The 12,644-nt window shown below is 42.7% G+C and overlaps 1 protein-coding gene across 1 annotated transcript in view; it reads right to left on the bottom strand.

Moving 5' to 3' along the window:
• Positions 1-11,115, bottom strand: part of SHKBP1 (SH3KBP1 binding protein 1) — a 39,815-nt gene extending 28,700 nt beyond the window's left edge. Inside the window, exons 1-6 of the mRNA XM_073549295.1 lie at positions 10,959-11,115; positions 9,469-9,522; positions 7,842-7,887; positions 929-1,002; positions 760-818; positions 534-614 (exon numbers count right to left, since the gene is read on the bottom strand). Of these exons, the coding sequence (XP_073405396.1) occupies positions 534-614; positions 760-818; positions 929-1,002; positions 7,842-7,887; positions 9,469-9,522; positions 10,959-11,017 (373 nt within the window). The 5' untranslated portion in view covers positions 11,018-11,115. The remainder of the gene's footprint in view (positions 1-533; positions 615-759; positions 819-928; positions 1,003-7,841; positions 7,888-9,468; positions 9,523-10,958) is intronic.
• Positions 11,116-12,644: the final 1,529 nt, after the last annotated feature.

Below are 12,644 nucleotides of genomic sequence, written 5' to 3'. Positions count from 1 at the left end.
TAATCGGTCGCTCCCTGCTGCAGGATGAAAGTACTAATGATGCTGACACATATAGTGAATTTGTACATCCCAAGAAAAAAAGCTCCAAATAACTTAAGGTTTTAGAACCCGCTTACATATTAAATGATTGGCTGATGCAACAGATTTCAGTGACTTTAGTCAAATCTGTATAGGGGGCTTATGGTTCACCAAGGTGCAGCATCGGGCAGTGCTGAGCACAGAGGGAGCAAGGTCTTCCAACCAAAAGCATTCCTGAAGAATCCTTTACTCACACAATATTTCCTCTGCTCTTTAGAGATACTCTGGGAGAGAACGCTGCAGGCCTTAAGTTGCATCTTCCATTGCCTGTTCCCGAATCTTGGCTGTAGGGAACAGGCAACCACTTGGGGGAGCTCAGACTATTCAGATGTTTATGTCTACCATTTAGTTCAATGGCAGCTGTATAAATTCCTGTGTAGCAACCTCCCCCTAGTGGTGTATGAGTGGTTTCAGGAGGGTGAAGAAAAAAAAAAAAGTCCTATATAGTCTCTTACCTGGAGGGGGGAGGTATCCATTAAATAATACACTCCCACACGAGGAGCGTTCCAGCTCTTCACACAGCTGTAGGCGTCTAACTAAAAATGTAAAAATAATATATATATATATATATATATATATATATATATATATATATATATATATAAAATTATCACACACGGTAACCATTACATATTCTTTCTAGTGTAATATAGACTGACAAAGTAAGAAAAAATATGATACCTAGCGGTGTGATCCCATAAAATTCTGCTTCATGTAGGAGAAGGGAACTGTTAACACCTCTACAAAACACCAAATAAAAATAATAAAATAGCCAGAGGGTAAATACAGATACTGTATATATGGGTTAGATTATATACTGAGCCTCTATGCATTCCCTCCATTTACTAACCTGGTATCCAACTCTTTGGTTCGTAAGAAGTTTAGTATTGAAGCAAATACTGTGGGGTCTCTGTCTATAAAGATCTGTTAAAAAATAAAAAGCAAAATGGGTATTATCACACTGCAATGGCTCACTTTAAAGGGCTTTTATGGTGCTCCGTAAAGTACAATTTCCTAAAAATAAAAAAAAAAATAAGATATTAACCCCTTCATGACATGCACCATAATAGTACAGCTACAAATAATTTACTGCATTACACAAGCTTCCATCCGGGCCATCTTCGTAACAATATCCCGAAAGGACAATTCCTATGTCTTAGAAGGAATTGTAGTTTACTGTCGGATTTCCAGAAAGAGTCACGGCTGCTCATGGATTGTTTCCGGGAACGAGGCTATCCATGAAAGGTGATTTTGAGGGCTTTTGAACACTCTCACAACAATACGAGGGAGGATGTTTTGAGAACACAGGTGAGACCCCAATTGAATACACTCAGCTTAATAACCCAAAATAATAACCAATGGGGTGACATTCACCAAATTTTGGAAAATAATTGGGGGGATTTTGCTGAGTGAGACAAAATTAAGGCCGTTTATTGTAGAAAAGCTTACTGTCGTAGCCAGAAGGGCTAAAAACTTAAAGGACTGTCTTACAAATAGTCACTTTAGATGACCCATATCCAGACTTCGGTCTGGTAATTCAAACGTAGGGTCCCTCCCGTGTGGTGGTTGCTTGATATGTCCATTTATGTTATCGGATACCGGAATCTCACTACCATCTTTATCCTTTCAGCTCAAGTCAAAGGCTGATTTGTGGCTACAACAAGGTGTATGTGGGACAAACCACCCAGGAACTACGCCGAAGGGTTTAACAGCACATATCAAACATATCCACGGCTAGGAATGATAGATCCAAGGGTAAGCAGATCACCTCAGTAGCAGCACATATCTTAGACTGGCATAATGGGAGCTCCAGGACCCTCCGGGATATGGGATTAGAGGGGGTTACCTTGAACATCAGGGGTGGTAGGTTGACAAGACGAGCTTCTGAGAAAAGAAGCTCGTTGGATCTATGAATTAAAAAGCATAACACCGGGAGGCTTAAATGAAGAGTTACTGTACATGGGTTTCTATAAGAGGACATAGCGGGATGGCTTTCTCCTTTTTGTGGATTACCCAGTGTGCAGGTCTTGAGCTGTGAGCCTACCAAGCTATTGGGTATTCTTCCTTTGTTATTTCTTTTGTTACTCTTCTGATCTTATTTTTTTTCCTTGTTTTTTCCCCCTAGTTACCCTTTAGCCCAACCTGTAGCTCGGGAGCCACATGTGGCTCGCGGTCCCATGAATTGTAGCTCGCGGCTGTCTGCCAGCTTGGAGTATTAGCTCCAGGTCCAGGAAACAGGTGTGAAGACCACATCTCAAAATGGTGAATTTTGTGAGTAGCCCTGCACAGGAGAGCAGATCTGGATGCATACACTGGTCTCAGGGATTTAGAGATAATTTGAGTATGGTAGGCTGGTAACAGGATGATACTACCTGTAAGAGGAGATGCTTGAAGCTGGATGTAACAGTGTGTTGCGAGAAAACTGAATGGGGATATTGTGGGAACCCTTGGATCCTGGTATTTTGCTTCGGGGTGATTTCTGTGGAAAAGCTTTGGTTATCATTGCACCCAAACTGGGGGCTTTGGTTGCTACTGCTGTGAGGGGGCAGTACCTGGATGTGGCTCGCAACCCTCAGGGCTGAATGTGGCTCTCAAGGTCAGAAAGTTTGGGGACCACTGCTCTAGGTGATACTTTGAAGATTCCACATCACTTGTAGAAAGGAGGCGATAACAACAGCCATCACTGTGGCATATGAAATACTTGGTCTGCAACCATTCCTTGACCGGTGGCTTCTGCTGCAATATTCGACCCTTGACCCGTGTAACCGGGACGACAAGAACTTTACTTTGATGGACAAGAACCTTACCAATTATCAAGAACAAGATTTTTGGAATCTTGTGATTTTAAGCTAACATCTAGAGTATTTATATGTATTATTTATATAGCACCATTGATTCCATGGTGCTGTACATGTATGCATGCTGTTTTCATCCTGAGCAAAAAATATTTTTTTTTATAAAAAAAAATCTTTTGTTAGATTTATCATTCAACTTCCCCACTTCACCATTTTTCAGTGGTCCTTATGGGACCTGGTTTTGATTCCTACTGTGTACAACGTATATATACGGTTTGAGATAATGTGATTTGGCTATCTGTTCAAAAGGTATAACAATGGACTGGAACTGTATCTTTATATAACCTTTCTTGGGGCTTCATTACTACTGGACAATTTAGTCTAAAGGTGCATATTATTCAGTATTGGTGGTGGGAGGTTGTGATCCAGCACTTGCGCACTTCCTAGCGGGATATCTGTTTAATTCTGCGCAAGCGTGTATGACGGGAATGAATGTTTGGCTGCGTCATTACAACTGTTATGGTGCACATGCGCACCCCTTCATTGAAGGGATTTTATTTTGTTTATTTTGCCTATGATCAAACCGGACATTGATACGTGTAGTAGTTTTGCTATGACGTCCTTCGGCTCTCTCTAATTCTGTGCCAGACACCTGTATTTTACTTGTGCGCAGTACGCATGTTATGTTGCCATAGTATCACTGGTTTATTGCGCATGCGCACTTTCCTTTTTAAAGACTTTTGTGTTACACTTCTTGTGACTGGTCTAATCTGGACCTGCGCAGTAGAAGTGTTGATGCGCCGCTCAACCTTGCTTCCTGGTTCCTGCCATCACATGCTTCACAGCAGGTAGGAACTAATGATATCTATTTTATGTATATATAGATCGGTAACACACCACTACAAACTACTGACCTTGAGGAAGACACCTGGGTATGTCAATACACGTGGGTCATAGCACCTACCTAGACCAGTGTATACTTGACCTAAGGGGGACTGGTTTAGAGTGTTAGATGTAAGATATAAACTGACCACTGCTATGGTCCCTTGAGGGTATTTTTTCTATTACCTCCCCAAAAAGGACAACTTTTTTGACACTTGCTTATTTGCTTGAGCCATTGGGGTACTCTTGTGTTATTTACTTGCACATGCTGGTCCTTGTTATTTAACAGTGATAGTGTACACTATTTGCCATTTCACTTGTTAATTATTTATTGCATTTTGGTGAGAGAACAGCATGCATATAATAGCCATTTAGCACTGTGATATTGTACCATGTACTATTTGGTTTGACTCCAGGGGGGGGCGATTCAAACATTTAATTTAACCAGTTATTTATACCATTCTGGCTGGTAGGTGTCGTGTCCCTCCCTTTGATATGGGCTCCGGCGCTGAGCCCACATCTTTCCTGGCACGCCAGCTGTTTTGAACAGCTGAACTGTGCCCCACAGCGGGTGGAATCGCGTTAAACGCCGCTGTCAATCTCTGACAGGGGCATTTAATGTGATGAGAATTCCTGCTACATACAGGCGATCTGATCATCGCCTGTGTGTAGCAGAGGCGATCGGGTTATCGCAGCTTCGAAGGACGCAAAAAGTAAAATATATATATATATATATATATATATATATATATATAAAAAATATAAAAAGAATAAAAGTTCAAATCACCCCCCTTTCGTCCCATTCAAAATAAAACAATAAAAAGTCAAAACGCCAGAATTATGTTTTTTTGGTAGCCGCAACACTTCATTAACCCCTTAGCGACAGAGCCAGTTTGCAGCTTAATGACCAGGCCAATTTTTACAATTCTGACCACTGTCCCTTTATGAGGTTATAACTCTGGAACGCTTTAATGGATCCCGCTGATTCTAAGATTGTTTTTTCGTGACATATTGTACTTCATGTTAGTGGTAAAATTTCTTCGATAAGTCTTGTGTTTATTTATGAAAAAAACGGAAATATGGCGAAAATTTTGAAAATTTTGCAATTTTAAAACTTTAAATTTTTATGCCCTCAAATCAGAGAGATGTGTCACACAAATTTCTTAAAAAATAACATTTCCCACATGTCTACTTTACATCAGCACAATTTTGGAAGCAAAAATTTTTTTTGTTAGGAAGTTATAAGGGTTAAAAGTTGACCAGCGATTTCTCATTTTTACAACAAAATTTACAAAACCATTTTTTTTTAGGGACCACATCATATTTAAAGTCATTTTGAGGGGTGTACATGACAGAAAATACCCAAAAGTGGCACCATTCTAAACACTAGACCTCTCAAGGTGCTCAAAACCATATTCAAGAAGTTTATTAACCCTTTAAGTGCTTCACAGGAACTAAAGCAATGTGGAAGGAAAAAATTAACATTTAACTTTTTTTTGCAAAAAATTTACTTCAGAACCAATTTTTTTTATTTCCACAAGTGTTAAAAGAGAAAATCAACCACAAAATTTGTTGTACAATTTCTCCTGAATACGATGATACCCTATATGTGGGGGTAAACCACTTTTTCAGCACACGGCAGAGCTCGCAAGGGATGGAGCGCCGTTTGACTTTTTCAACGCAGAATTGGCTGGAATTGAGATTGGATGCCATGTTGCATTCGGAGAGCCCTTAATGTGCCTAAACAGTTGAAACCTCCAACAAGTGACCCCATTTTGGAAACTAGACCCATTAAGGAACTTATCTAGATGTGTGGTGAGCACTTTGAACCCCCAAGGGCTTCACAGAAGTTTATAACGTAGAGCCGTGAAAATAAGAAATCTATTTCTTTCCACAAAAATGATCTTTTCGCCTCCAAATTTTTATTTTTACAAGGGTAACAGGAGAAATCATACCCGCACAGTTGTTATGCGATTTGTCCTGAGTACGCTGATACCCCATATGTGGGGGGGAACCACTGTTTGGGCGCATGGGAGAGCTCGGAAGGGAAGGAGTGCCATTTTGGAATGCAGACTTTGATGGAATGGTCTGCGGGCATCATGTTGCGCTTGCAGAGCCCCTGATGGGCCTAAACAGTGGAAACCCCCCACAAGTGACCCCATTTTGGAAATTAGACCCCCTAAGGAACTTATCTAGATGTGTGGTGAGCACTTTGAACCCCCAAGCGCTTCACAAAAGTTTATAAACGCAGAGCCGTGAAAATAAAAAGTCTTTTTTTATTTCCACAAAAGTGATTTTTTAGACCCCAATTTTTAGACCCCCAAAGTTGGCAAATAGTGGAAACCCCTCAATTCTTGCTCCAATCCTAACCCCAACACAGCCCTAACCCTAATCCCAACCCTAACCCTAATCCCAACCCTAATTCTAGTTCGCCCTAACCCTAATTCTAGTTCGCCCTAACCCTAATTCTAGTTCGCCCTAACCCTAATTCTAGTTCGCCCTAACCCTAATTCTAGTTCGCCCTAACCCTAATTCTAGTTCGCCCTAACCCTAATTCTAGTTCGCCCTAACCCTAATTCTAACCCTAGCCCAACCCTAACCCTAGCCCAACCCTAACCCTAGCCCAACCCTAACCCTAGCCCAACCCTAACCCTAGCCCAACCCTAACCCTAACCCTAGCCCTAACCCTAGCCCAACCCTACCCCTAACCCTAATGGAAAACTGAAAAAAAAAATATTTTCTTTATTTCATTATATTGGCCTATATAAGGGAGTGATAAACGGGGGGGTTATGTACTATTTTTTTTATTTTGATCACTATGATCGTTTATCATAGTGATCAAAATAATGAATGGAATCTACCAGCCGGAGCCGGCAGATTCAAGATGGCGGCGCCCATCGGAGGATGCCGGCGGGACGTGGGACCACCGGGAGGGGACGGAGGGCCACAGAGAGGTACCGGGGGGGATCGGGGACCCTATTTCTCTCTCCTCTGATGTGCGATCACATCAGAGGAGAGAGAAATTAAATGTAAAATCGCGTCTTTTTTTTTTTTTTTTTGCGGTCGCCGTTATAGGGTTAATAACGGCGATCGCAAAAGCGGGGGTCGGTAAAAACCGACCGATTCATGTTCTCTGGGGTCTCGGCTACCCCTGGCAGCCGAGACCCCGGAGAAAATCCGACACTGGGGGGCGCTATTCACTTAAATCACAGCGCCGTGAATTAACGGCGCTGTGGTTTTAGTACCCTTAATTACCGCCGTTAAAAGGCGTATCGGCGGTCGTTAAGGGGTTAAAATGCAATAACAGATGATCAAAACATCGTATCCACACCAAAATTGCATCATTAAAAACGTCAGCTCAGCGCACAAAAAATAAGCCCTCACCCAACCCGAGATCCCGAAAAATGTAGACGCTACAGGTATCGGAAAATGACAATTTAAAAAAAAAAAAAACCTGTACAAGTTTGGTATCTACGAACTCATAATGACCTTTCAAAATCATAATGGCAGGTCAGTTTTAGCAAACATAGTAAAAAAAAAAAAATCCAAAAAAACAGTTGTGGAATTGCACTTTTTTTTGCAGTTTCACCACACTTGGAATTTTTTTTTGTCGGGTACCCGACATGGTAAAACCAATGGTGTCGTTCAAAAGTACAACTCATCCCGCAAAAAACAAGCCCTCACATGGCCATATTGATGGAAAAATAAAGTCATGGCTCTGGGAATAAGGGGAGCAAAAAAAGGGCTACGGTGTGAAGGGGTTAACCCATCAAATGAAGAGTCAAGGTTTCCATGACCCTGTACTGGCTGTCATCAGGCTGAAGCAATGACGTGCCAAACTACTGATGGGGTCCTATGCCATCTATACGGACATTACCACTGTGGCTAATGATTGGCATGGTCCCGTGTCATGTACAGAACAGCCGCAGAGCTGTAATCAAATCCCAGAGTGGGAGCACTGAAATTTTGTGTTAATACATGGCTGGTTAATTTTAGTGCAGCTTATAACGGAGAATTATGAAAACAGAAACTTCTGTATAAATACATTTTAATGGCAATTTTTGCAAAATTTCAACAAAAACTCACGGCGCCAGTTTCATCTTTTAGGGAGGAAATGCGGCCACTGAGAAGGCTGTAGAATAAAAAAAAAAAAAAAAAACACATTAATGAGGGCCAAGGAAAATATTTTTTCTAATATCGCCCATAAGTGTTCATAATCTGAGCTACAACAAAAAAATATTCTGAAATTGGATTGTTTTCATAATTAAGGCAAGATGCTGACACAATCTTTTTTTTCTAATAGCAAATTTTTTTATCCTATTTTCCGGACATGATTATGGGGACAACCATTGCACCTGGCATCTAATAACAGCATTTATGATCTGCTTTAGGCTGCGTGCACACGCTGTGGATTCACCTGCGGATTTTTCCGCGTGGATTTGCAGGTAAATCCGCAGGTAAAGTGACCTGCGGTTTTACTGCGGATTGGCCAGCGGTTTTCTCTTGCGGTTTGACACCTGGACAATGGAATAGGTGTCAAACCGCAGCGGAATCCGCAGAAAGAATTGACATGCTGCTGATTTCAAACCGCAGCTCTTACGCACGGAAAAATCCGCAGCATGTGCACTGCGGATTTGAAAACCCATAGGATAACATTACACTGTACACTGCCTGCGGAACTGCTGCGGATCCGCAGAGGCAAAACGCAGCGTGTGCACACAACCTACCAGCAGCCTTATGAACTAAACAAATGAATACCCTGCGGATGACATGCTCACTTCTATGGGAGAGTGTTGTGGGCACGCTCTGTTACCTGTGCAGAGGTCATTATGCAGGGAGAGAGGAATGAGGCAGATACTATTATTTATCTATGACTGGCCTGAGACAAAGCTGCACAATTTCAGGATGAAATTAAAAAGAGAAAGTGCCATCATATTTTCCATATCATTAGCTAAATTTGAAATCTTTCAATATTCACAATTATCACAAAGTCTAATATTAGATTCATTCTTCCTGATCAGTACTTTTCACTAGTCTCATTATCATTACAGACAGGATTACAATGACTAATAACACCTCTATACACAGTAGACAACACAGGATCCACGATTCTCAATAGGTGATGTCACAGCTCACCTGCTCCTGTACAATGATTGATAACACCTCTATATACAGTAGATAACACAGGATCCACCAATCACAATAGGTGATGTCAGAGCTCACCTCCTCCTCCTGTACAATGACTGTATAACACCTCGATATACAGTAGATAACACAGGATCCACGATTCACAATAGGTGATGTCAGAGCTCACCTCCTTCCCCTCCTTTATGTTTGATAACACTTCTATACACAGTAATAACACAGGACCCACCATTCACATTAGATATCACAACTCACCTCCTCCTCCTGTACAATGACTGATAACACCTCTATATACAGCAGGCAACACAGGATCCACCATTCTCAATAAGTGATGCCACAGCTCGCCTCCTCCTCCACCTGTACAATGACTTTTGCCCACACCATAGTGTAGCCTGGTCATGTTTTTGTCTATGGAGATGCTGTAAAGAAGGCTTGCATGTCTGGGTTTCTGAACTAGTACAGCCAACCTGGCTTCAGTAGAACTGGAGGGTACTGGTCTTACATTAGTACAACCCCATAAATAAAGATGTAAAAACGCAAAAGGCTTAACATGAACATTATACAATACCTGGAGAAAAAGGAGTCTGAGACCCACGTCAGGGTCTGTCTGGATGTGCTGAACCTGCGGATGATAATGACATTTCATTAGACCTTCTCGGTTACACAATGCAAATCCCACAACTAATAACTCTGGGGGGGGGGTCTCTGTGTTGGCCGCACCCTAATTGTTAGAAGAGGACCCTTCACTATTACATGAAGATAAATTTTCTAAACTGACCAGCAGCCAATTTCCAGGTGCAATGGCCAACTAGTTCCTGGCCTTTGTCCAGCCAAGCACTAAAGAGTAAAGTCCCCCCCCAACATATGTGCTTCATGGACCCCTGGAGTAGAACATGAGTGTTTTGCAATACTGCAAAATCTGTAATTCCCTATCCAAATGTAATTTCCAGCATTTTCATTACAGCATGGACTAGTCATTTACGAGTAGGTGTAGATTTTTCCTACTTGGGTGGAGAGGTTTAAACACATAAGTGTAGGTTCTGTGCAGCTTCCTGAGACAAGTATCTCCACCTAACTGTATTCATGGAAAACCTCTGCACAATAGTGGGACTGCTGCCAACTTTACTCTTTTTGTGATGTCAGCACTGTACAGACTGCAGACTAAACCAGCGATCGCTAGACGTACAAAGCCCGACACATTAGACGGATGGCAGCCAGAGCTGGTGGTGGTGCCTGATGGCAGAAAGATTGGTTGTGCGAAATCTGAACATACCAGATTATTTTACCCTCCCGTGAGATAATTCACCACTAGAGGTGTCTGGCAAAGACTCCCCTTTTCCGGAGTCACAAAGCCCACTCTGAGCCCCCCAGCTCTACTAAAAGCTCCAGCGCCACCATTCTTGATTGACAGCCGGTCATCTGACAGTCATGCAAACGGTGGCGCTATCCTCAATTGACTTTCCATGGATCGGCCTTACCTGTCACAATCCCACTTGATCCAGGATTTATCGTGGGAGACAGACTAGCGTCTCCAGATACAATTATTACACTAGAAATCCGCTTCTAAAACCTGCACGTCAAGCTTTTTTTTTTGTCACAGATATTAATTTGGATTTGGCCACAGAAAAATCTAAATAATAAAAACCTGCTGCAGATTTAAAGGATTATTGCCATCTTGTACATTTATAGCATATCCACAAGCTATACCATACTAGTCTAGTAGATAGGTCTAGGTGGCTGATGGAAATCCCCATACAAATGACTGACCACCTCTCCCCCTGACAGCAGCACGTGTCAGGACCCCATTCCCTCAATAGATGCAGGTCCCATTGGTGGGATCCACAGTCTATATGTATATGCCATGTATCAATGAGATAAACAACATTTCCAGTAACTTCTAGGACAAAGTAAACGTGATCCTCTCCCAGTGCAAGCGGCCATAATATAAGGAACACACAGGTCCAGAGCTACCCACCATTATCACACAGCCACTTGAATGGTGCCCCTCTGCTTTTCCTGCCAGCAGCGCTCATTTCACCCTCCCTTTTACACACTCACCTCTTGCCCCCAACATTGAGGTGTATGACATCCCCGCTGCGGCCTCCCGGCGCCGCCATACCTCACTCCCTCAGCGACCACCTCACACAGGAGCAGCCGCGGCCATACTTCCGGCAACACCGGACAGACCTGACAGACACTGTTACCGGCCTGCTCATTGGTTGCAGCTCCTGTCAGTCACAATTTTGCCCCGCCCCTTACATTTATTAGTGGAGGGGAGGCGCCAAGTTATTAATACTAGGAGACGGCGGCGCCAGTAATGGGCTCTGTGAGGGAGAGAGCTGTCTGTGTTGTGTGCAGGGCTCTTCATGGGCTGTTTATTAGACATTTTCTGCACACACATTATTTTTTTCTGTATAGTCATGGCAGCATTTTGCCTTTTTGCTTTCTGAGCTAAAAGCTGAAATATTTATATCATTCCCATATTGTGGCCCGTACGACATTAGACTGAACACTGTCGAGGACATAGTGGACAATATTAAACGTGTCTAACAGAAAAAATACTTTATTGATACCCTTTAAAAAGAAACTTCCATAATGTTCCCTATCATAGGCATGCTAATTATTTATTTACTTATTTTAGGAGGGAACCTCAATCCTTTTCCCTAATAATATTCCCTCATAAATGATCCTTTCTAGCTGCAGTGGAGGTTGTCACCCTAAATAAACATGCGATTCACGGCGTGCCCGCTCACCGTTGCTTTTTCCCTGGCAAACCCTAGGTACTACAACCCCTCACAGGAGGCAAAGATACCAAGTCAAATCACCAATTTTACACATACTATTAAGGCCTAAACAAGCCGAGATAAAGTGACTGTGCTTGGAAAAATGATATTAATTTCAACATGGCCTTGAAGTGTGAAAAAAAAATTCACAAAAACAAAGTGTCAGTGCCTCTGATAAGTGCTACTAATATTGTCACAAACAAAATACCTATTTGCTGACAATCCAATTAACCACAGTTGGTCCCAGCTTGTCACAAAATAAACCCCACATAGCTACAGTATCACCACAACCTCAAGGCGTTTCCCCATTCCATCCTGTACATGGGTCATGGGGAGGCTTTTAGGAGATAACCCTTTTCGGGAGGTATAGGGTCAGATATGGTTTCATGGTGTCCATTCCTCAACAGTGATGGCCTGATATGTAGCATTATGTATCTTTATAAAGAAAGAAGAATTGGATCCAACACCTCTGTTTAAATCACAGGCTTTATTTCATGCTTTAAGGTCCCGTTACATTTAGCGATGCACCAGCGATCCCAACAACGATACAACCCGGTCAGGATCGCTGGTGCATCGCTAAATGGTCGCTAGTGAGCTGCCAAACAGGCAGATCACACCAGCGATGCAGCAGCGGTCGGCGGTCGTTACTTACCTGTCAGACGGCAGCTCTGATGACGACTTCTTCCCGCGTCCATGGAGTCGCTCGTCGGCGCCAGCAGGAAGCTAGCGATGAGAAATGGACCAGGACGATCTCACGCGATCAGCGATAACCAGCAGGGAGCCGGGTCGCAGGTATGTGCCACATGTAGCGAGATCGCTAGCGATATCGCTGTTGCGTCACAAAATCGGTGACGCTTTAGCGAGATCTCGCTATGTGTGCAGGGGGCTTTAGAACAGTGCTCTCCAACCTTTCTGACCTTGAGAGCCACATTCAGCTTAGACAGAGGGCCACGAGCCACAT

Source organism: Dendrobates tinctorius, unplaced genomic scaffold (genome assembly GCF_039654945.1).
Source record: "Dendrobates tinctorius isolate UK_male_01 unplaced genomic scaffold, ASM3965494v1 ptg000158l, whole genome shotgun sequence".
NCBI classification, from domain to species: Eukaryota; Metazoa; Chordata; class Amphibia; order Anura; family Dendrobatidae; genus Dendrobates; species Dendrobates tinctorius.
The sequence above is the reverse complement of the archived record's forward strand: the minus strand, read 5'-3'. Positions and strand labels throughout refer to the sequence as shown.